This window comes from Lynx canadensis, chromosome F2 (assembly GCF_007474595.2).
Source record: "Lynx canadensis isolate LIC74 chromosome F2, mLynCan4.pri.v2, whole genome shotgun sequence".
Taxonomy (NCBI): Eukaryota; Metazoa; Chordata; class Mammalia; order Carnivora; family Felidae; genus Lynx; species Lynx canadensis.
The window spans coordinates 26,268,764-26,292,895 of record NC_044320.2 but is presented as its reverse complement, the minus strand read 5'-3'; the positions used below and the strand labels follow the sequence as shown (position 1 = coordinate 26,292,895).

The 24,132-nt window shown below is 32.8% G+C and overlaps 1 protein-coding gene across 1 annotated transcript in view; it reads right to left on the bottom strand.

Annotated features, from left to right (window-relative positions):
- The window catches only part of CSMD3 (CUB and Sushi multiple domains 3), a 1,276,067-nt gene that overhangs the window by 50,647 nt on the left and 1,201,288 nt on the right, over nucleotides 1-24,132 (bottom strand). Inside the window, 6 exon segments of the mRNA XM_030304305.1 lie at nucleotides 6,051-6,227; nucleotides 11,105-11,287; nucleotides 14,347-14,520; nucleotides 16,460-16,645; nucleotides 17,440-17,613; nucleotides 20,526-20,699. Coding sequence (XP_030160165.1) covers nucleotides 6,051-6,227; nucleotides 11,105-11,287; nucleotides 14,347-14,520; nucleotides 16,460-16,645; nucleotides 17,440-17,613; nucleotides 20,526-20,699 — 1,068 coding nt within the window.

The window sequence follows — 24,132 nt, the reverse complement described above, 5'->3', positions numbered from 1 at the left end:
TGCCAGATACAGGACATTAATCATTTTGGAAGGAGTCTTAGTGGGTTAAAAAAATTCCAAGAAACAATTGACTTTATTTCTTCTTAGCACTTAAAGCCAATCCTTACTTTACTTGACAAGCCCTGTCCTGGTGCAGATTGTATCTTCTTCCCAAAATATTATGTGCACTATGTGCTTTAGGTATCAAAGGTGGCTCTGTAAGGATCCTGTTTCATTTTTTAATGAGTATTTGCTTGTGCTTAGTTTTTAGCTCTTTTTTTAGGTGTATTTATTTTATTTTGAGAGAGAGAGTGTGTTTACATGTGAGCAAGGGAGGGGCAGAGAGAGAAGGAGAGATAGAATCCCAAAGCAGGCTCCACACTGTCAGTGCAGAGCCCGATGAGGGGTTCAAACTCATGAACCGTTAGATCATGACCTGTGTCAAAATCAAAGGTTGGACACTTAACTGACTGAGCCACCCAGTCGCCCAGTTTTTAGCTTTTTTTTCTCATTTTGAACATCACAGAAAAGAACATCATCAAATTTTATAATCAGAGTACTTTTATAAGCTTCTTAGTATTATGGCAAATATTCTTTTCCTTTCAGCTTGGTTTAGTTTCATGGATGTTTCTTAACATAATTCCTCTGCAAAAGTGTGCATGATATTTAGATGCATGACCTTCATCTCATGATATATTCTTTTACCTACCCAAGACAAAACTAGTTATTTGGGGGAAGTTTCACACTCCAGAACTGGTAGTGGGTTCTGGATAAGTACCTGTCTGGAGAAGACGGAAGAGTTCTTTTCATGAGGCATGATTTTAGAGAAAGATTAATTAAATATGCAATTTCTCAATTCATTTATAATCTTAAGCAGGCTGAATATTAGCAGGTATTAGGAGAATTTTTGTAAGGGAAATTTTACATCTTTACTACATTTCTACTCTGGTTAGATGTGAAAGAGACAGTGTGGGGACATTACCATTATTATTAAATTATGTTTATTCCAAAAGTGTTTCCAAAAATCATTAAAATGAACAAGGCAAATCTACCCATGTGATTGGACTGTGGTTCTTTTAAGGACAGAAAAGGAATGTGTGTGTGTGTGTGTGTGTGTGTGTGTGTATTAGCCAATCAAGCAAATGAAAGGTACATATGCAAATCACCATGGTGGAAAATTCTCAAAGAGCGAAAGTGCTTGGAATATCAATGCTTCTTCACAGACCTATGAAATACTAGAGCCCACAGACCTTACTTACTGGACTTTGTATTCTCAGTTCCTGGGACAGTACCTCAATATAATAGGCTTTGTATAAATTATTTTTATTAACTGAATCCATAAGTAGTCCAATTACCATACATAGCCACAATTCTGCATTTTTAGATAAAATATATCCTGCTGTAAGTTAAAAAATAAAATTATATTTTAAAAATTAGATCACTACCCTGATTTTTACTACATAAGAGGAACTAGTTTCCTAAGGATAACAAGCCCAGGGAAAAAAACCACTCAGAGTGACCAAAATTTTTTATTTTAAAAAAGGTAGAAAAAAATCCAAATAGAATTGAATTCTTTTCACTTTACTTTCACCACATCATTGTAAATGGATAATTCATTCACCTATATTTTAAGGGTTTTATTAATTTCTTCAAGGGACCCTATTAATTATTTTATGTTTGAATCATCCTATATTGAAACATTTATCATATCATCTGTCTTGTTGATTTTATATCTTTCAGCTGATATTGTTCCAATTCTAGCAGATCCACTTTGCCAATGATTATGTATGTGATTCAACAGTAGCCTGATTCATTTCCTTTGACTCAACTCATCAAAATATTTCATCTCTTGCAAGATTTGCAGATTTATTATTTATATATATTTGTACTGTATGTTTGGACATTCATCTTGAAACACACAACAAAATTATTGACAGGTATAAGAGGAAATTGTGATTTTAAGCAGAAAGTATCATTGAAAAAAACAAATCTTACAAGTAGTCAACTCATTAACAAATAATATGCTCCTGTAGAACTCAAAATGGTAAGTGCAGAGGAATTGAAAAAAAATAGAGAATAGGCCATAAATTAATGAAACAATTCCATATGCATTCTAAGTAATGTCTTATATTTATACTATGCAAATATGTTTGACTATTCTAGTGAAGATAGAAAATAAAGTGAAAAAAAAAGGAGGAAAAATACAAAAGGAGAGAATGAAGTGAACCTGAGAAAATTGCTTCTTGAGTCAAATAGATTTGATTTTAAATCTTAGATCCTGCATATGCTAGTTGTGTTACCATGAGGAATACAGCTGTGTTTTCTCTGTAAGATACCATATCTTCAAATGTGAAATAGAAAGGATAATAGTATATATTTCGTAGATTTGTTATTAGAAATAAAGGAGAGGATTTGTATAAAAGCACTTAGCACAAATCCTAACCACTGGCAAACACTCAATAACAGATATTATTCTTTATGAGTAAAAATAATAACCATTTGGGGAAAGAAAGGAAAGTTTTGTTTTGTTTAGGTGGGTTTGCCAAGAAATGCTGCCAGTGCTTTGGTTTGGAAATTTAATTCAGGCACTTTAAATTTTCCTCATATGTAACTTAATTCATTTCAAATTTACATTTAAGTATTGTGTATACATGCTAAAAAATGATGTCTACAAAAGGCAATTATAAAAAAAAGGCAATTATATTAAATCAAAATTTATTAAAATATTTATTTGAGGGGCGCCTGGGTGGCGCAGTCGGTTAAGCGTCCGACTTCAGCCAGGTCACGATCTTGCGGTCCGTGAGTTCGAGCCCCGCGTCAGGCTCTGGGCTGATGGCTCAGAGCCTGGAGCCTGTTTCCGATTCTGTGTCTCCCTCTCTCTCTGCCCCTCCCCCGTTCATGCTCTGTCTCTCCCTGTCCCAAAAATAAATAAACGTTGAAAAAAAAAATTAAAAAAAAAATATTTATTTGAATTTAACCTTTCTGATATGTATGTATGTGTATACATACATATGTATACACATACATACATATGTATACACATACATACATATGTATACACATATGTATGTGTGTGTATATTTATATATAAAATAATTGAATTTAATGGAAAATTCCATCCATGTGTGTGGCAGAAATAACTGTTTAGCAGTGAACTCTGACAATAGACAATAAGTCAGTTAAATGATTTGGTGCCTCAGTTTCCTGATCTACACATGTAAGTCTATGATGCAATCTCTTCCAGATACAAAATTACGTGGCTCTATCAATCATATATTTAAATTAACTTCCACTGTAAATTAATGAGATGAAATCCGAGACAGTTGCTTTAATTCAGTTTTATTACCACATATATTATCAGTATGTTAGATTCTTTATAGAAGCTTAGCCTATTTTAATTTCCACTGAAACCTCTCTCTGTGCTCCTTTTTTAGGGATATTTTTCTTTTTGCTTTTGGTTTGGATTGCTACTGGGATATTGGCACTTTTTTGCCTATAAAGTAAGTCAACTGTTACAAATTCTGTTTTTAATTTAATAGCAATTCATCATTTAAAAGCTAGTGCTTGAAATACCTTATTTAACACATTTCTCCTTGAAGAACTGACATAAGGCAAGAAACTTTCTTCATATTTTTGATATACTATTTGTAACCAATCTGTCTTGAATTAGGTGATTTTTAATTTGATTTAAAAATTTAAAGAAAAATGAAAATGATCCAATTAGGTGCAATTTTCGGTCTCAAAAATTGGGATATGTTTATTTATCCTTACTAAAATTGGAAAACAACTTAAATAAGAGACTTAGGTATTTATCTATGATGAAATTAAATTGTTATTCATTGTGCAGAAAACAAAAGATGTGTTACTCAACAGATTTCCTTTACTGTGAATATACTCATTATTTCATCTTTTTGATAACTGTATATTAAACACATACTATCTTCCAGAAACTATGTGCCATGTTATCTGCAAAATTACAAGTCCTTTCTGCAAACATTTTAAAATGGAGTGAAATGGTAAGTTGTGTATACTAATAGTTAAAATGAAAATTAGATATTTCAGTTAGTGAACAACTAAGTACTTAATCACTCATATATTAGGTTCTGTGCTCCACTCTAGAAAGTCACTGAGATAAACAGACCTGGTTACTACTGCCCTATAAAGTTAACTGTTCAGCTTTAAAAGTAATTTCCATTAGAAAAAAAAAAGTTATACACCATGAAGAGATCACTTCTAGCTAAAAGGGATATGAGGAAGTGTCTTGAGAAGGCTTTGGCAAATGTGTCATTTGAACTGATATTTAAATTTTTTTTTCTTAACGTTTTTATTTATTTTTAAGACAGAGAGAGACAGAGCATGAATGGGGGAGAGTCAGAGAGAGGGGGAGACACAGACTCCGAAACAGACTCCAGCCTCTGAGCTGCCAGCACAGATCCCAACACGGGGCTCGAACTCACAGACCGCGAGATCATGACCTGAGCCAAAGTCGGACGCTTAACCGACTGAGCCACCAGGCACCCTCATTTGAGCTGATATTTAAAAGACACCAGGGTACAGTTCTAAAGACTCAAATGGGGTAATATAGTATGGAAATAGTAAATCATATTTGTTAATTGTTGTATTTTTCAGTATCACAAAAAATGTGACTTTTTCAAGGTAAACAGAAGGATTTCTTTCCTTCAAAGTGGAGAAATCAGGGGGAACATATTTTTATTCTCCATTTGAAACAACCAGAAGAAAAGAAAACACACACACACACACACACACACACACACACACACACACGAAACAAAAACCAGGTTTCATCAGGCAGGAAAGCACAGAAGCACCGTGATCCTTGAGAGACAGAAAACAAAGGAGATGAGTCCTATGATTGCCTTTAGAGTAGAACTGCCTTTAGAGAAGAACTTCCAGGCTTTGGCACAGAGGGGAGGACCCCAGGCAGACTCCCTGTGTTGAAGAGATTGATCTAAGAGCCCAGAGAGAGCAAAATGGATAGAGTTTGTGAGACAGAGTACCAGAAAGGACATGCACAGAAAGAGAGATGTAGGAAGAGAACTCCCTGAGTATTCAGCAAAATACTGATGAGTCTGTGAGGACTTGCCCAAGGGCAGGTAAAGAATTATCCAAAAGATTAGATGTAACAATGCCTGGGGCTGACATAGGGCCAGGGATATTACTTTTTACTGACTCGAATGAACAACTGGAAAACGTTTTGCTATTATAGATGTGGCTAATGTGTTCTATTCGGTGGTCACTTCTATAGTCTCCTAGCCATAGTCTCCCTTCACCTTTGAAGAGACACTATACACACAAGGCACCTCAACAGCCCTGTCACTGCACACACAATCTCTGTAGGCAAGATAGTAACTACAAGCAACTGTCTCCTATCACAGGAGGTCATGACGTGGCTTTGATGGCATCCTCCTCTGGGATGATTCATCTGAGCCAGTCATTCAGGAAATGCAAATACTCACAAAAGAGCTACACTTTTAAAGGGAAGAGAATGGGTCATTGGCCCGCACACAGTATAAAGCCTGTCTCCTCAGTTAGATTTCTGCAAATTATTAGGTCAGTCCAGGGCTGCTCCACCACTGACACTGTCGAGAGCAACTACTGACCTTCGCAACCCTACGTTTGACAAAAGCCCAATAGCTTTGTGAGTCCCAGAAACAACATGTTCTTCATTTAGAAATTTTAAAACCAAGTCAGTTATTGATGTGCATTAGATGGACAAAATAAAATTGCTTCCTTCGTATATTTAATCTCAATTACAGCTGATAATTCATCACTATCCTTAAAGAACGGTTAAATTATAATTAACAGCACTGATGTTCTGTGATTCCTCTTTCCTCTGCCAGTGAAGTACCTTGGTAAGCCAACTGATACTTAAAGTCACTGGTGCACATTCTAACTATAACACTACTACCCCCTTTTACTCTGGAAGACAAATACCAATATTCACAACCTGGCATGGTTTGATTAAATGCAAAACACACACATACACATTTATATGCTCAAATATGTTTCACATAACTAGTGATAGTTTAAACTAATGACAAGAAACTTACTTGTACAGTTAGGCAAGCTTCCAGACCATGTTCCATTGGCTGTGCACTGTCTAACTGAAGGTCCAGAAAGGATATACCCCTCCATACAAGAATAAATAACTGAACTGGAAAACGTTGTGCCATCAATCCGAAAGACTTTTCCATTGGCTGTTGTGCCTGGGTTGCCACACTGTATGGCTATAAAACAAAACGGGTAAGAGTAGATATAAAAGTGTTTTTAGAATTCCTCTCACAAAAAGGTAATGACTAAATGATTCTTTCAAATTATCCAAAGGAGCTACAAAAGCTTCTAAAAGAAGCATTGGATTATCTTTTATAAATAGTTGAAATTCAAGATGAATTTATATTGACTCTATTAGTTTAACTACTGGGATGCAAATCACGGCTACTTTTTGAAGACTTTTTTTAGTGCCTTTGGTAGAAACATTACACCGTAAAGTAATTACTTGAGAGTACTGCCTTTGGGTACTACAAAATCTTTCAAAGAAGGATTAGAAGAGTCGGTCTAAAAAACAACTCATGTAAAACTGGAATAGATGTAACAACAAGATGTGACAGATTTATTTTAATTGTACTAAGAGGATAGATATAAAATGAACAATTTAAGTATTATAAACATCCATGTATATTTTTATTTATGTAAGTATATAACTGATTTGCATTAAAACTTTATTATCTCTATTTCTGGGCTAAGGTGTACAAAACAATAAACTGAATAAAAACAAAGTAAATTCTATGAGTGTGTGGCATTAAGTTTGCAACATATCCTAAATAAGAATCACAAACACAAATACCTTATATGATTAGATAGTCTGTATTATTTTTAACTTTTGGTCATTAGTGCCATAAGTGAATTTTTAAAATCTCTTAAAAGCAAGCCTATGTTAGACATAATACTAAATTTTGCTGTAATATAAAAGGGTATGTTAGTACTTTGTAGTTTAAGGTTATCTTTATGAATATGAAATGTAATTATAGTTTTAGAAGTACCTTCTAAATCACTTGTTGCATCTCGAATATTTAATTTTGCCATTCCTTTGTAATAGTACTGTATGTTTGTGTGTACGTGTATGTAGATAGGAAACTTACACATTTCATACATAATACAACAAAGTCATACTCCAAATAATATATGATACAGTAAATATTTTTATGTGCTGTCAAGAGTAATTATCCTCTTCTATATCCATTAGTACCTGCCTAAAATAATAATCTGGTCATATCTATCTGTTATGTGTCATGCCCCATAGCCTTGACACAACACAAGAAAGATTTGAAAAACATCATCCTTGTTTTAAGATGTCATGTAGTTTGCATGTTGTTATAAGGACCCAGGTTCAGTCTATCTCTTGCACAATAAAAATCAAGAACTTCTCTAGTCAGGGTGGTTTCCAGGTACAGACAAATCACACTATTACTCCTGTTCTCTGGTCTCTAATTCCTCCCCCTCAATACATACATTTCTCTTACTCAGAATGTTATCTGAATTACACAAGTAAAATTAACTTAAAATGATAGGAGGTAAGTGCAAATCTATCATGCGTGAAAGCTGACAGCTTTTTGGACACAGCAAGAGCAGCGATAACAACTTTGCCTCTGTAATACTGACATTTGGGAAAAGTGGGAGTTGATTGTTATCTGTGAACATAGCTCCATTTATGTTTACTACTAGCTGACAAAGCCATTTCTCCTAGAGTCATTTCTCAGCTGTCAATTGACCTAATCAAATACAAATGATGGTTAACATTCATTGAGCACTTACTATGTGACGGCCACAACTTTTTCAATATTAATTAATATCACAAAAATTCTGAGTTGATATTAACATCATTGCCATTCCCTGGTAGGAAAATGAGGCACACAAGGATTAAGTAACTTGCCCAAGGTCTAACAACTAGTTAATGGCAGATTTTCAACTAGCACAAATTCATAAGCATGATTCTGATAGTGTATAATGAGAGTATTGGATTTTATTTAGACTAGTAAATGAAAGGCTTAAACATGATATATTTTTGCCAGTTGGTTATTTTTGTGTGTCAGATACATTATATGAATCATATTTTATGTTCACCCTTTTTTGTTACTAGAGATAATTTTTAAAATTACTGTACCTTTTTTGTCACTTTTTATCAAGGTGATAGCTATTTATAAAAAGTCAAAAAATAAATGAAAGTATAAAGAAGAAATTAAAGGTAATGTATAAATCCACCAAGAGATAGCACTTGGTAAAATATTTATATATACTTATATTAATATGCATATGCAAATATATATAAATGGATATATATTCATCATGATGTTTATTTCAGGCACTGTGCTAAGCACAGAGTACACAGGAGTAAAATAATACCCTTTTAAAAGATAGAAATATGTTATTTTGTAATCTTATTTTTCTTACTCAGCATTATAATTAGGGCATCCTTCTTTCATAAAGTTTAGTAACTGGATAGTTTTCTATTATATGTATATTCATGACTTAACTAACCAATCTCCTATTGACCAACATGAAATTAATTTAGTTTTTTTTCTTTATCATATAATACAGTTTAACATACTCTAGTTTATGTGTACAACTGTGTACATAGGTCCCGTTTTTTAAGTTTTTATTTAAATTCCAATTAATTAACATACAACGTAATATGAGCTTCTGGTGTACAATTTGTTGCTTCAACACTTTCATACAACACTCGGTGCTCATCACAAGAACGCTGCTTAATCTGTCACCTCATCCACTGCCCCTCTGGTAACCATGAGTTTGTTTTCCATTGTTAAGAGTCTGTTTCTTGATTTTCTGCTCTCTCTTTTTCCCCTATGATCCTGTGTTTTGTTTCTTAAATTCCACATGAGTGAAATCATATGGTATTTTTAAGATAAATTTCTGGAAGTGGAATTTCTCAATGATTTTTATTTTTGAAAAATGTTTTTACTTTTTTGAAGTATATATAGAGTTACCCAAGATGTTATAACAATGCACTTGTATCAATGGTGTAAAAAAATTTTGCTTGTTTTCACACGTTCTCTGCAACATCACACACCATCATTTTTAAAATCCTTGTCAGTTTATCAAAATGCTATGTTCTTTAAATTTGTATTTTCTATTTATTAAATTATTTTAAAACATTTGATATTTTTATTTTCATGTGTTTTATTCATCACATCCATACATCCTATGAAAGCTTTTATATTTTACTGTTACTAAAGTAATATAATGTTACAAAACATTTGGAAGAAAGAGAATAAAATCCTCCAAATTTCACCACTCTGTCCTATTATCATTTTTGTGTACTGCCTTTTATTCTTTGTTTTAAATAAATATCATTTCCCATGAATTTTACTAGAGTGCCTAATTCTGAATCTTAATTTTTAACAGTTTTACATGAAATTTACATGAGAAATTTACATTTTCTCATGGCCTTTATTCTAATATTTTATTGATGATATACTGTTACACCATGTAAACATAGGATTGCTTATGTAATATTTTTCCTACTGCTGTCTAATTATTTTCAATTGTTGCTGGTCATAACCAATTAGAAATATAAAATTGCATCATCACAATTGTGTGTTTTCTTTAATATTTTTATTTTCTTAGGAAAAAATCCTCAAAAATGAAGTTAATAAATCAAAGCTATATATTTTCTATGAATAAATATGTATTTTATCAAATTATCCTATCCTAAAATATTATGACAAAAAAACCTCTAGAAATGTTTTCAAGTTCTAGTTTTGTTGTACATACACTAGAATTTCATTTTTAAACAGGTGAAAAATGATGCTTTGATGATCAATTCTAATTTTCTGACAAGTAGTTATGTAGAATTTTTTTCTATAGGTTACAATACTGTTTTTTGGGTCCTCTGTGTTTTCTGTTCATTCCTTCTGTCTACTCATCTACTAGAATGCTTTCTTAAATGATTTGTATGAACTCCATCCATGAGAAAAAGTTAATTCTGTTATATTTGCTCTAACTCCTCATTCTTTTTTATCCATAATATACATACTAACAAAACAAAGTCAGCACCACACATTTCATCTAAAAACTATTTTGTAGTTCAGCCGAACAAAAGGATCACCCATGTACAATATATTTATAGAGATTTTTCCTTTGGAAAATAAGTTTGAGGAGTCATTAAAGATCTTAGTCTTATTGTCTTTTGCTCAGCAATATTGTTTCTCAATTTGTTTCCCTTATAGTAGCAACTGAGCTGCAAGTCTCTTAATTAAGATTAAATTTGGTAATGTTAAAAAAAGATAGCTATCCTTCTTTCCTAGAATGCGGACACTAATTTTAAACATCGTCAAAGGATTTTGAAATATAATCAATCAGGAAACTGTCAAGAAGGTTCTATTGGGACTTATTTTCTATTTATAAAACCTGTTACATTTGGTAAAACATCAAGTACATTTCATAAATACCTTTGTAAGTTTAGCTTTTGCACTAAAGTCATCTCAAAAAGAACAGTTTAAATTATATGGATAATTTTTCAGCGACACTTCATTTTCTAGCCAATCTGTGAAGAGTTAATTATGTTAACTCTGAGTCAGTCAGAATGATTAACAATTTTACTTAAACACCAAAATTTTTAAGGATTCAAGCTATCAACAACTGTACTCTATACATAAAAATTTCATTTATAATTAGGCATCTTCCTATATTTTTCCATTTCTACAAACCTGAAAACTAAAACAGATCTTGAACTAATGTTAAGAACAATGTGTTTTTTCCCTGATAGTGTCTATTACGTAAAGGTCTGTGGTGAAGAGGTAAATATAAATGCTTTTAAGAAATATTTTTAATTTTTCCCATCGCGATGTTTGTTGTATTAAATAATGTTTGTGTATACATAGCCCATGAGAGATTTTTTTATAATTATTATCTATCATAGTTCTTCTATAGGATGAGGTCAGTTAAATGTAATACTAATGCCTTTATTCCAGCGATGGGACAGGAAGAATGGCTAAGAGTGATCGCACCTGTAGTATAGTGACCAATTGAATTTAGATGCACATTAAATTTCAATCCTTTCAGTGTATTTAGTTTCTGCTTAGATTACCTTTGCATTCTGGTTGCCTTCCAGTCCAACTGCCATTGGCTAAACACGTTCTTTCTTCTGAGCCATGAAGGATATAACCAATATCACAAGCAAAACGTACAGAGCTTTTGGTTCTGAAATCACTTTCCTGTCTAGAACCATGACCAGGAGTACCCGGATCCCCACAGGTACCAGTAGCATCACCTGAAATTCAATACAGTTCAGATTAATTCATCTCATTAAACGTTGACTATGTTCATGATTTAGTCCAAATGCTTGTAGGCTTTTGTGTTTGTGCATGCTGTGTTTTTAAAAATTTTTATTCATTTATTTTTAAGTAGGCTAGATGCCCAGAGTGGAGCTCAACTCAGGTCCTGAACTCATGATCTTGAGATCAAGACCTGAGCTACAGTCAAGAGTTGGGTGCTTAACTCACTGAGCCATCCAAGCCCGCTTAATATGATAAACTGACTGGACAAAATCATAATTCACATTTCCATCTGAGTCCAGTCATAGAAAAGGCCTAAAGGAAAAAGTAAATCATGCAGAGCATAATGTTATTTGCCATAGCCGTGATATTTGGGCCTAGTAAACAGGCTAAGGACATTTTATCAGTATCTCAAAACCTAGATAATGACCAAATTAATGGAAAATTTATAATTGATAATACTATGAGCTCAAATGACAAAGAATTTATAAAACTAAAATTAAAAACTGTATTTGATAATTTGCATGTTTCCTTCTCTGAATTTCCTAATAGCTGAAAATATTTTTGTGTGTGAAATTAGAACTGTAATGTTCTGGAAAACGTAAATGTTACAATACAGTATCCTGTAGACTAAAATCTCACCCCCTAATTTTCTCTACCAATGGCCACTGATCAAAGATACATGAATTATATTCTTTCCAATATGAAAATATAAAAATAAATTGTAAACAAAGATTAGAAATTCTGACTTAAGCTCCCTTTAAAAAATGTTTATTTCTTTATTTTGAGAGAGAGAGAGAGAGACAATGAGTAGTAAAGGAACAGAGAGAGAGGGAGAGAGAGAATCCTAAACAGGCTCTGTGCTGTCAGCACAGAGCCCGACGTGGGGCTCTATTCTATAAACCATGAGATCATGAACTGAGCCAAAATGAAGAGTCAGATGCTTGATCAACTGAGTCACCCAGGGGCCTCTGACTTAAGTTCCTAACAAGGATTTTGCTCATGGCTAGGTGTTCATCTTTTGATTTTAACATTAAGATTTATTCAGTCCCTTTATCATTTCTTAAATAATTCTAATCAGAGTTGCCACTATATTATACATTAAGAGAGAGAAAGAAGGAGAGAGAGAAACTTGAAGGCATATACATTGAAAATGCTGTGTGTAGATGGCTTTTTTGACGTGCCCTGTGTATTTGGAATCCTTCTTTACACCACCTCATTTTCATGTGATGTAATATTAACAACCACACAAAATGTTAAGATCACTATTCCACTTTAAATATCTATGCGCATTCTTGTTTGCAATTCAGAAGCAGTTTTCTAATACATTGGGATATATGCATATAGGTTTTTTTTTTTAATTTTTTTTTCAACGTTTTTATTTTTGGGACAGAGAGAGACAGAGCATGAACGGGGGAGGGGCAGAGAGAGAGGGAGACACAGAATCGGAAACAGGCTCCAGGCTCTGAGCCATCAGCCCAGAGCCCGACGCGGGGCTCGAACTCATGGACCGCGAGATCGTGACCTGGCTGAAGTCGGACGCTTAACCGACTGCGCCACCCAGGCGCCTCAATATAGGTTTATGTTTTTATGCATAATCAGTTATCTGAGTTAATTGAGTTACTGTAAGATAAGAGTTTTAATTCTCATTAAAGTCACATTATGGTCACATTAAAAATAAGAGTTTTGTTAAATCTATAGACTAAATTTGAAGTCCTAGGTAGTTACTTCACAGGGATTAACCACTAATTATAAGAAGACTCTGAAATAAGTAACCATTTCACAACGTTTTTGTAAACTTTTTTTATGTTTAATTATTTTTGAGAGATAGACAGGGCATGAGCTGGGGGAGGGGCAGAGACAGAGGGAGACACAGAATCTGAAGCAGGCTCCAGGCTCTGAGCTGTCAGCACAGAGACCAGCGGGGGCTCAAACCCTTGAATAGCAAGATCATGACCTAAGCCGAAGTCAGATATTGAACTGACTGAGCTGCACAGGCACCCCCATTTCACAACTTTTACTTCTAAAGGGAAAACAACTCGATGTTACATCATCATTATGATCTCCACAGAGAAAATAATATAAAGATAATGAGCAAAATATAAATAAAACAACAGGCAGAAAAATAAGCACCAACATTTAACTGATGGGTAAAAACAAATATATAATAAGTAGTATCAAAAAGGGAGACATCACAGATCTAAAACTTAATTGACATTATTTTTGTTTGTTTATTTAATTTTGAGAAGGAGAGCGCAAGTAGGGGAGGGGCAGAGAGAGAGAGGGAAACAGAGGATCTGAAGCAGGTCTCAAACTCACTAACCCCAAGATTGTGACCTGAGCCAAAGTTGGATGCTCAACTGACTGAGCCACTCAGGTGCCCTAAGTGACATTTTTCTTAAGAAAAGCAGTAGCTTAAGCAGCTCAAAAGAAGATTTATCAAATGCTGTTCAATAAATTATTAATTTTTAATAGCTTCGACATTCATTTATTATAAGATAACTCTATTTGGGTTACAGAAACTCAAATTATGTATTATCTATTAATATCTTTCAGAAAACTTGGCTAGGTTTAATTTAAAACATTTAGGGCTTTATTTTAAAAGTATGCTATTAAGTAATCGATTGTGTAGAAAGTTTAATAGAATTGAACTCTAACAGAAAAATCATTTAAATAACATTGTTTTCTGGGGAAAATTACATTTGCATCGGCTAAAATGGAATACTCAAACTTGAGTCGTTCACCATTTTAATGAACAAAAGCATTGTACTCAAAGTAGCATCCTAAAACCACTTAATTATTTACATTAGCTACAACACAGTTCAAACATGTACCAGTAATTTATCATCTACAAGATGAGTATTAATTTGTGCTCTGAATCTAAATTGTCTTAAGAAGTATTCCAATAAATGTATAAATTATCTTACAGTTTGTCTCATGAGATTTTAAAAACTGTATTATTTTTATCTCTTTAGAGATGTTTGTGTATATATTTCTAATAATAACAATAATAATACAACTTTCAGCACACACTGTCCAATTTTCCAAGTGGTACCTGAACAATGAGGTTGTGCTCCGCTCCAATGGCCGTTTAACTGGCAAGTCCTTGATGACTGGCCTAGAAGGGTACGCTTTCCTGTGCAGGAATAGTGAACAGTGGACCCGAAGGTAAACTTCTCACCAGACAGGACTGCATTAGGAGGAACGCCAGGGTGTCCACAGTCAATCACTACAATACATAATTATTGAATATAAAATTTTTTTATATCTCCTATCGAACAACCTGCACCACTTTTTATAAATCAGAAGTAAATTATCTGTTCAAATATACCTAACCTCCCGAAGTCAAACATCCATGTGAAAGCTAGCTTTTAAAAAATAAAATGTAAGTTGCAGTTATTTGAGTAATCTTGTTAACCTGCTCACCAGTGTTTTGCAGGAACACTCTAAGTATGCATAAATGAGTGAGTTTAACTCTGTTATGTGTGTGGTGGTGAGTGTGTGTTTATACGCATACGTGCATGGGTTTGAAGTATATATGTGCCTGGACAAGGATATGCAAGTTAGAGAGAGAAGTAATGTGAAATAGCTAAATAAAGACCTGCAATGCTATATGGGATTCAAAATGAGCCCATACAGAAATTAAAATGGAACGATTTTGAAGGTAAAGGAGAGGGAACTCATTTGAAGATGGATCTGTGACACACAATCTAATATATAGTCTAGAATAATTTTAATCCTGGCTGGTAATGTATAAATCATGCTGTATGAAGAAAATACTGTGTCTTGTTAACTGAAACACTACTAAGCATAGTGGAATCAGATATCAGTGCATTGTAGAATTTTCTTTATAACCTAGAGGTAGCTTGGGAACTGTGTATCCCCTTTTAGTTGTAACATGGAAAAATATTCAATGCAATGTAACTCCAGAATCTTAAATAGCACATAAGGGGATATAAACTTAATAAAAACCCTTGAGTACTTTGCATTTACCAAAGATACTACAGGAAATTAAAAAGGCAAAAAATGTGCATGAGAGCTAAGAAAATCTGAAAAAGTTAATGTTTATATGTCTTATGAAAGATTTTTAACTTTAATGCTATAGCAGCACAAAGTAAAGTAAGTGAAATAGTCAAACTATTAGACTAAACTGTATAAACAAGTGGAATACATTTGAAGCAAAAGATCAACAATTGACTTATTTGCATGGCAGCTGAAATTTAATGGGCACTGCATAAAGTTTTGTTGCCTCATTAGTGCATGAATGATTTCACAAAATTTTCAAGAAATCCCACCCTATAAAGTATCTTTAACTAAAACATTATCATAAAATAATTTTATAATTTAGAAATTTAGTATAACCAAAAATCACTTGCACAATGAGTTTTGATTCACTGCTTCTTCAATCTATAAAGTTCTTGTCTTTCTTTTCATGACTCATCAACTCTTTGAGACATAGCTATAGCTGAGACTTAATAACTAACTAAATATTTTAAATTCATGTTCATTTCTCTATATTCTCACGTAATTATTTCTGTTAAATTATTTCCTCACTATGCATGCGAATTTCGTGCATATCTGCTATAATTTATGTTATTTATATTCTACAGCTCCAACACAACATATAACACAGTGTACTCCAATAGATGTTCACTGACTTGAAAAATGATGTGTATTAACATTTACTGCATTTATATGTGTATGTGTCTGTAATATGATAAATGTTTAAATCAATAAGTTTTAAGTAACACATTTGTCTAAATCCTCAAGTACTCTAAGGCCCTGGTAGATGTTTACATTGAGACTAATATAGCCTTAAATGAAATTTAAAATATTAGCACAAAGGAAAATCAAAATATAATTGCCTTTTATGGGATGGTAATATCATAGGCTATAAAAGATGTTGCTTTTCATAATCTATCTGCTTTGTCAAAGCTCAAAACCAAAGAATCCCGTTCATATTAATAATAAATGGCATTTGGCATTCAAGTGGCAGACTACAGGGAAGTATAGTTTCACAATATAAAATTAAATAAAAAATTAAATTACAAGAAATAATTAAAAACAAAATCCTTCTGACATATAGCTCTAGATACTTTATAAGACAATAGACATCCATTTTGCTTCCATGGCATTTTCTCAAGGAATAATTCACATTATCTACTTACTGATACATTCTGGTAAGGGTTTGTCCCACTGTCCATTTGGTTGACATATTAAAACTGAAGATCCAAATAAGAAATATCCAGGATTGCAATCATAGAATACCACAGTGCCATAGGTGAAATTTCCATGTTCTATTTTACTTTCTCTTTTGGAATTGGCTGGAATTCCAGGATCAGAGCAGTTCACCACTAAACAGATGACAAATTTTGAAAGTTGTGTTTAGAATAATATACATAGACCTACATAGATTTCCGTCAGAGATGGAGTATCAAAGGTAAATTCAATCAAATCAAAGATTCTAGGAATAAAATTAATGAATGGGCTATCTAATGAAGTGAAATCATATGGTTGAAAAGATAGGAAAAGGAAAAGGTTTTTGAAAAAACTTTGAATAATGGTACCTCCATAAGTATTCTTCTGAGTATAGATTTAAAGAATGATACCTTAAGCTATAGTTAAACCACAAAAAATGTAGAAAAATTATAACTTGATTGTATTTTATCAGACAATATGAAGTATATCATACTTCTTTGGAAATGGAAAAACACCAAAAAATTCTCTTTAATCTATTTCTACAGAGAAAACAATAAATAACCCCCCAGTGTAGGCAAATGGTAATACAGGACTCAAACAGTCTCTCCAAAAATATGAAAAAAAAATCCAAAGGTAAGTTACCTTATTTATAAAGGAAACAAGTAAAAATGACCTTAATGACTTTTTAGAGGCAGCCATAAAATGGGCACAAGATAATAAAGCTAAGCAGTTAAAATAAAACCTGCTAACTTTACCTTTTAAAACCATAAGGTAAAAATTAAGGAGAAAAGGAAAGCATAGCTAAATGAAAGAACATCAATATTAAATCTGTTTGGTTTATTAGCTGAAAACTTTCTACTAATCTGCCCAAGCTATTTCGATGTTGTCACATATGTTGACACAACATATTACCACCATGCTCTAAGCTGGAATATCATTAGACTTTTACCTTTGCACACTGGTGGGGGATGGCTCCACTGTCTGTTGGCCTGGCACTGTGCCTTTGTGGGCCCTTGCATTACATACCCAATATTGCAAGAGAATGTCACCACATCATTAAAGTTGAATCCATTGCCACTTGTTCTTCCATAAATTGGGCTACCAGGGTGACCACAGCTAACAGCTAATGGCAATGGGTAAGGGAGAGGAGAAGAACAAAGCAGAATATTTGGTTATCAGTTATCACATGACAACTGCAGTTAGTCATTCCAAACAACATAGAAAGAAGATCACTTTTATGTGAAAATATATTTAAAGTGCTTTTACCTTTACAAATGAGCAATTTAGAATGCCAAAATAGTCTAATATGATAGAAATATTATATTAGTAAATAGATATATATTTATAATTGTGATCATTTTATGCAGGTGATGCAGAGATGCTTAAAGAATCATGGTACCTTTTCATTATCTCTCTCTATCTCTCCCTTTCTCTCTCCCTCCCTCCCTCCCTCTCTCTCTCTTTAGGGACAAATACTGAAATTCAAACAAATCTGGGAATGATTGAAGTTTATGTCTCTAGTTAGTAGCAGAAGAATGAAACCAAACCTATCTTCCTCTTCTAATTAAGTTTGAGAACTAAAGGTATATAAAAACAGGATTTTTTGTATTTAATTTTGAAATATTTTAATATCATTTATATGATTCATTTTTATGGATAATAGACAAAGTGTGCGTCAATAATTAACATGACTATATAATGTAAACAATAAAAATAATGCACGATGCTGTATTAGAATTCTCCTTACTATTTTGAGATACCAAGATTAACATTCTCTAAAACAATCAATCTTAATGGTTTATTTTCTTCACAATTGATGTTTCATAATTTAGCGCAATTTTGTTGGGAAATGATGTATCAATTAGGTAAAATATTTAAAAGTTTTTTAGGGTTAGAGTTCTGTTCTGATTTTATGTAGTGCTTGGACTTTTCCTGACCACTCTTTTTCTGTAAACTGTTTTATTGCATCATCTCCCTCTATTAATCAGAGCAAATCCAGTAATAGTGCTTCATAATTGGGCACAGTGAAAAACCATAGTCACTTTTAGGACTTTTGAAATGACCCAAGAGCAATTATTTTTCAGCTGTGCTGTTAATGTCAATCTACTCATTTGGAAATTTAACTGCATCTTATTCTTGTTAAAATTATCAATAAAGAAACCAGTTTTACCCCAAAGGCCAATTTTCTTTTATAGTCTCAATTATTCAACAAGAAAAACAGTGGTATTAGTTGGCTAGACCTGAATATAAATGAAAGGGGAAAAAATCTAGGACAGACCCAGGCATAATATGCTCTCTTTAAATCATCAGTTTGTGCATGTGTGTGTGCGTGTGCACATTCTCTCTCACACACACACATATGCCCCTTAGGAAAGCAGTATCGATTGTTAACTCTATGCTCTATTATTCTATTAAATTTCAGCCCCTGGAAGTATTTTCCATGAAAGTAGAACTTCAATGAATATGTGTTGTTTGTGTAAAAAATTGACAATGAAATTTATAAATTTGGATGTAATTAGTCACAGAATAAGTGAAATATTTCTAATGAATCCATGTTAAAAGTCCCATGTGTTATGTATCTGAAGCCTTCAAAATCTTTATAGTATGATCATATGATGTCACAATTACAACATATTTAGTGTTTATTCTCATTTTCTAACACCAATTATAATAAACGTCAGTTATTGGGGACGGAAATGATTAGAAAAAAGACACAAATAAGAAATACATTGATAATTGCCTTTCAGGTCCAAAATAGGATCGATTGTGATATGAAACATTGTGTAATGCTGGGTATTCAGTGGAGTAAGATAAATAAAAGAATTATCAGTATTCAATTTTTATTATTACTTTTGTACTATAACAGTCATAATAAATGCCCACTGGGCAAATCTATGCCATAAACAGAAAGCACAAAGCACAGCAGCTGTATTTAAAAATTATTGATAAAAAGGTTTTATTTTACAATCCACTATATTCTTCATGTGTAAGTTCATATCTAAATTAAGTTAAGGATCAGAGAGATATTTGTTGAACCAGTAGAGATATTGAAACAATTCCCATTACATAGTGTTACACAATTTTGTATGAATTTAAATTTTTAACATTTATTCATTTTTGAGAGACAGAGACATAATGTAAGTGGGGGAGGGGCAAAGAGAGAGGGAAAGACAGAATCTGAAGCAGGCTCCAGGCTCTGAGCTGTCAGATGTGGGGCTTGAACCCACTGGCCATGAGATCATGACCTGAACTAAAGTCGGATGCTCAACCAACTGAGCCACCCAGGTGCCCCTGTGAATTTTAAAATAGTGAAAAGAATGCTTTAAAACAAACTTAAATAAATTTTAAATATTTCACATAAGCTTTCATGAAAAAATATTATAATTATATTAAATGTGCACATCTAATATTGATGCATTTAAGAATAAGATGGATTTTGAAGCTAAAAGGAATGATAATTATAACTACTTTTAACCATTCACTTCATATATAAGGGAATTAAGGCCTAGAGAGATTAAATGACCTGTATTAGCTCATGTAATTAGTAATAGAACTGGAATGAGAACAACAGTTCTTCATGTCATGTCGGATGAATTTTTCCCTACTAATTATACCATCAGGATATGATATTGATGTAACAACTACAGCATCATAATTATTAGAAAAAAATTTATCCAAAGTATTTTCCACTATAAAAAGTTTCATAATAGTACATCATGACAATATTGATGCTGCTGCATTTACTCTCAAGAAATTAAAATCCTTATAAGTAAAACTTAGTCAAGAATACACCTTCCATACAGGAATATGCACTTATAAATATTATATATTTATGTTAAGTAGAATAGCTGAATTTAATTTCTTATCTTTATAAAAAAACAAATAATAACAGACATTCTAATATTTTCTTCTGCTTTCATGGTTTTATGGATGGTTTTATGTGTCTCTGAGTGTATGTGCATCTTTCCTAAGAAAAAATTATTGGTAATTATATGAGAACAGAGACTTCTAATTACTTCTGTCATGCTTACTTACGCACACAGGATGGGAGCTGACCAGACCAATTGTGATCCTGTTGACATATTCTCACTGAAGAACCAATCAATCGAAAACCAGGATTACATTGATAAACAACAGTGTCTCTGTATCCATAATTTTCTCCAATGACTTGACCATTCACAATGAGCTCTGGAATTCCACAGTGACCCGCTGAAATGGGTCAGAAAGTAATATCTTTAACATTGTGAACTAAGTCTTGTGTATTTATATACATATATAACACTACTAAACTCTTAAAAGTTTATTTACAAGCATGCTACAAATAATGCAAACATGATCGTATGACATAAAGATAAATATGATACTCAGCAAAATGTCAGATATTTGGGAATTAAAAGAAAACACACTTCTTGCAACACTTGGGTCTAAAAGAAGTTAGAAAACATTTCACTCTGTGTAAAAATAAAAATAAAACACATCAAATCTTGAGGAATACAGATAAATCAGTGCTTAGTGAAAAAATTTATAGCATTGTTTTTATTAAAAAGGAAAAATGGATATATAATCAATGAGTTAAGATTCCACCTTAAGAACAGGACAAAGAGGGACAAAATAAAGAAGAGAAAATAAAACTAAAGTTGATGAAAGGGTATATTAAAGCAGTTACAGAAATCAATAAAATAGAAAATAGAAAACAACAGAGAACATTACCTAAGCTAAAAAATCTTTCTTTAAAAATAGCAGCAAAATTGCTCAACTCCTAGCTAATTCTATCTAGCACACAAAAGCAGAGAACAAGATTACCAATAACAGAAATGAATGAAGTGATACCACTACAAGTTTACAGGGATTAAAAGGATAAGGTAAAATGAAGAACAGTTTTATGCCAATACATGTAACAGTTCTGAAGGGCAACTACTTTGAAAATTAAATACCAAAACTAAAGCAAGATGAAATAGAAAATATGAATAGCCCTTCATCTATTAAAGTACTTGAATTCTTTTTTTTCAATCTTTTTTTTTTTTTTAAGTTTTATTTACTTTGAGAAAGACAGAGAATCTCAAGCAGGCTCCGCACTGCCAGCCCAGAGCCTGTTGTAGGGCTTGAACTCACAAACTTGAGATCATGACCTGAGCCAAAGTTGGACACTCAACTGTGACTGAGCCACCCAGGCACCTCTAAAGTACTTGAATTCTTAAACAAACTCCTCCCCATAAAACCACTTAGGCTCAAATGTTTTTACTGTTTCAACCAAACATTTAAGTTAAAAAAAAAATTGCACACACTCTTAGAAGTTAGAGAAAAAGGGTTAGTTTTTAATCAGCCCCAATATTAAACCTGGTAGACACATGAAAAACCAAGGTCCTTCATCAAAATAGATGCAAAACTCCTTAATATTTTTGAAAACCAATCTAGAAACATACATAAAATCAACCACTCTAATTTGACAGAGTAAAAAAGATATTGACATATTGACAATGAAGGAGAAAAAAGTATATAATTATCTCAATAGATGAAAAAGCATTTGGCAAAATTCAGTACTCCTTCATGATGAAAACTAACAATAAATTTAGAATATAGGGAACTTTTCAACCTGATAAAGACATCTCCAATAGATATTATGATTTATAATAGGGAATATATATTTGATCTTGGTCCCTGTTTCTGGCTCAGAGTTCCTAAAACCTTTGGAATTTTCTAAATGATAGGAGCAAAAAAAAAAAAAAAAAAAAAAAATCTCTTTTTTTGTGTTAATGAAGTGGCTTTGGGACCTCACCCTAGTATGGGGACTGGTTGTCAGAGGAGCCAACCATGTGATTAGAAAGTTGCAACTTTCAATTCCACCCCTGTAAACTCTGGGGAAGAGGGAAGGAAGAGAAGTTGAATTAATTGCCAATGGCCAATGATTTAATCAATTATGCCCATGTAACGCAGCCTCCATATAAAACCAAAAGCACAGGGTTCAGAGAGCTTGTGGGTTGATGCACACTAGGAGATTAAGGAGAGTGGGGCCCTCAGAAAGCATGGATGCTCTGCACCCTTCCCACATCCCTTACCTTATGCTAATCTTTCATCTGGCTGTTTCTGAGTTAATAAACCAGTATCTAGTAAGTAAAATATTTATTTTGAGAGAGAGAGTGAACATGAGTGGGTGAGGGACAGAGAGAGAGAGAGAGAGAGAGAGAGAGAGAGAGAGAATATCCCAAGCAGGCTCTGCACTGTCAGTGTGGAGCCCAATATGGGGCTTGAACTCATGAACCATGAGATAATGACCTGAGTCAAAACCAAGAGTTGATACTCAACCGACAGATCCACCCAGGCAGGCATCGTAGATAAATATTTTAAATAATTATATTTTTATATACTAGCAGCAACCAATTAATGTGAAAATTTTAATTCAATAGAAAACATAATTGAAAATGAACAATATAATTTATAATATTAGAAACACACTAAACATTCTCAGGAATAAATTTAGCAATATATCATGATCTCTATGCTAAAGATACAAAATATTGTTACTGCAGAAGAAAAACCCTGAAGACCTATATAAATGAATAAATATGCTAAATATGTTGTTTATTAGTTGAAAGATTCAACACTATCAAATGCCAATTCTCCTCAAATGATCTATGGGTTCAATGTAATCCTGATAATAATTCTACTAGATGATTTTTTAAAATAAAAATTGATAAGCTAATTCTAAAACATATATGAGATTAGAAAAGATACAGTATCTAAAGTTATCTTAAAAATTAATAACACATTTGGAGGATATACATACAAAATTTCAAGATTTATTATAAAACCTATTTAACAAATAGTACCAGATACCCTTCTAAAAAAAAAAAAAAAACAACTAAACCTCAATTTTACTTTGTTATACATACAAGAACAAATTAAAAATAAATCATAGATATAAAAGGCCAAAAACTATAAAACTTCTAGAAGAAACCATGAAAGAAAATCTTTGTGACTTATGGTTGAGCAAAGGTTTCCTAAACAAGACACAGAAAGCAATAACCAGCAAAGACAGACTTTAACAAAGTCTAAAATTTCTGCTCATTAAAAAGAAAAATAAACAAGTCACAGGCTGTGAGAAAATACTTATAAAATACATAATAATGAAGACCTTGCAACCAGAAAGCCCAAGAAATTGTACTCTATCAGTAATTATCAAGACAACACAAATTAAAGTGTTATAATATACCTTTATGTACCCAATGGCACGGATAAAATTAAAAGATTAGCTATACCACATGCTGGAAAAAATGTGAGGCAAGAAGTCTTCCAGGAATTCTACTCCCAAATCTCTCAGAAATGAATACATATACTCACAAAAAAAGACTTTTACATGAATATTCATTGCAACTTGTTTTTGATAATGGCCCCAAAACTGGACAAGGGTGAGGTGTCTACCATTAAGAGATTGACCAACATGTGACATTCATATAATGGAATTCTGCTCAACAATGAAAAAAGTAGTGATACACACAACAGCATGGATGAAAAAGAATGAAAGAAGTCTTACATGAACAGTACCTAATGTAGAATTCCATCTGTATGGATTTCGAGAACAGGGAAAACTAACATATGCTGAAAAAACAATTATTGTCACAGGGTTGGGGGAGCTGCAGATTGT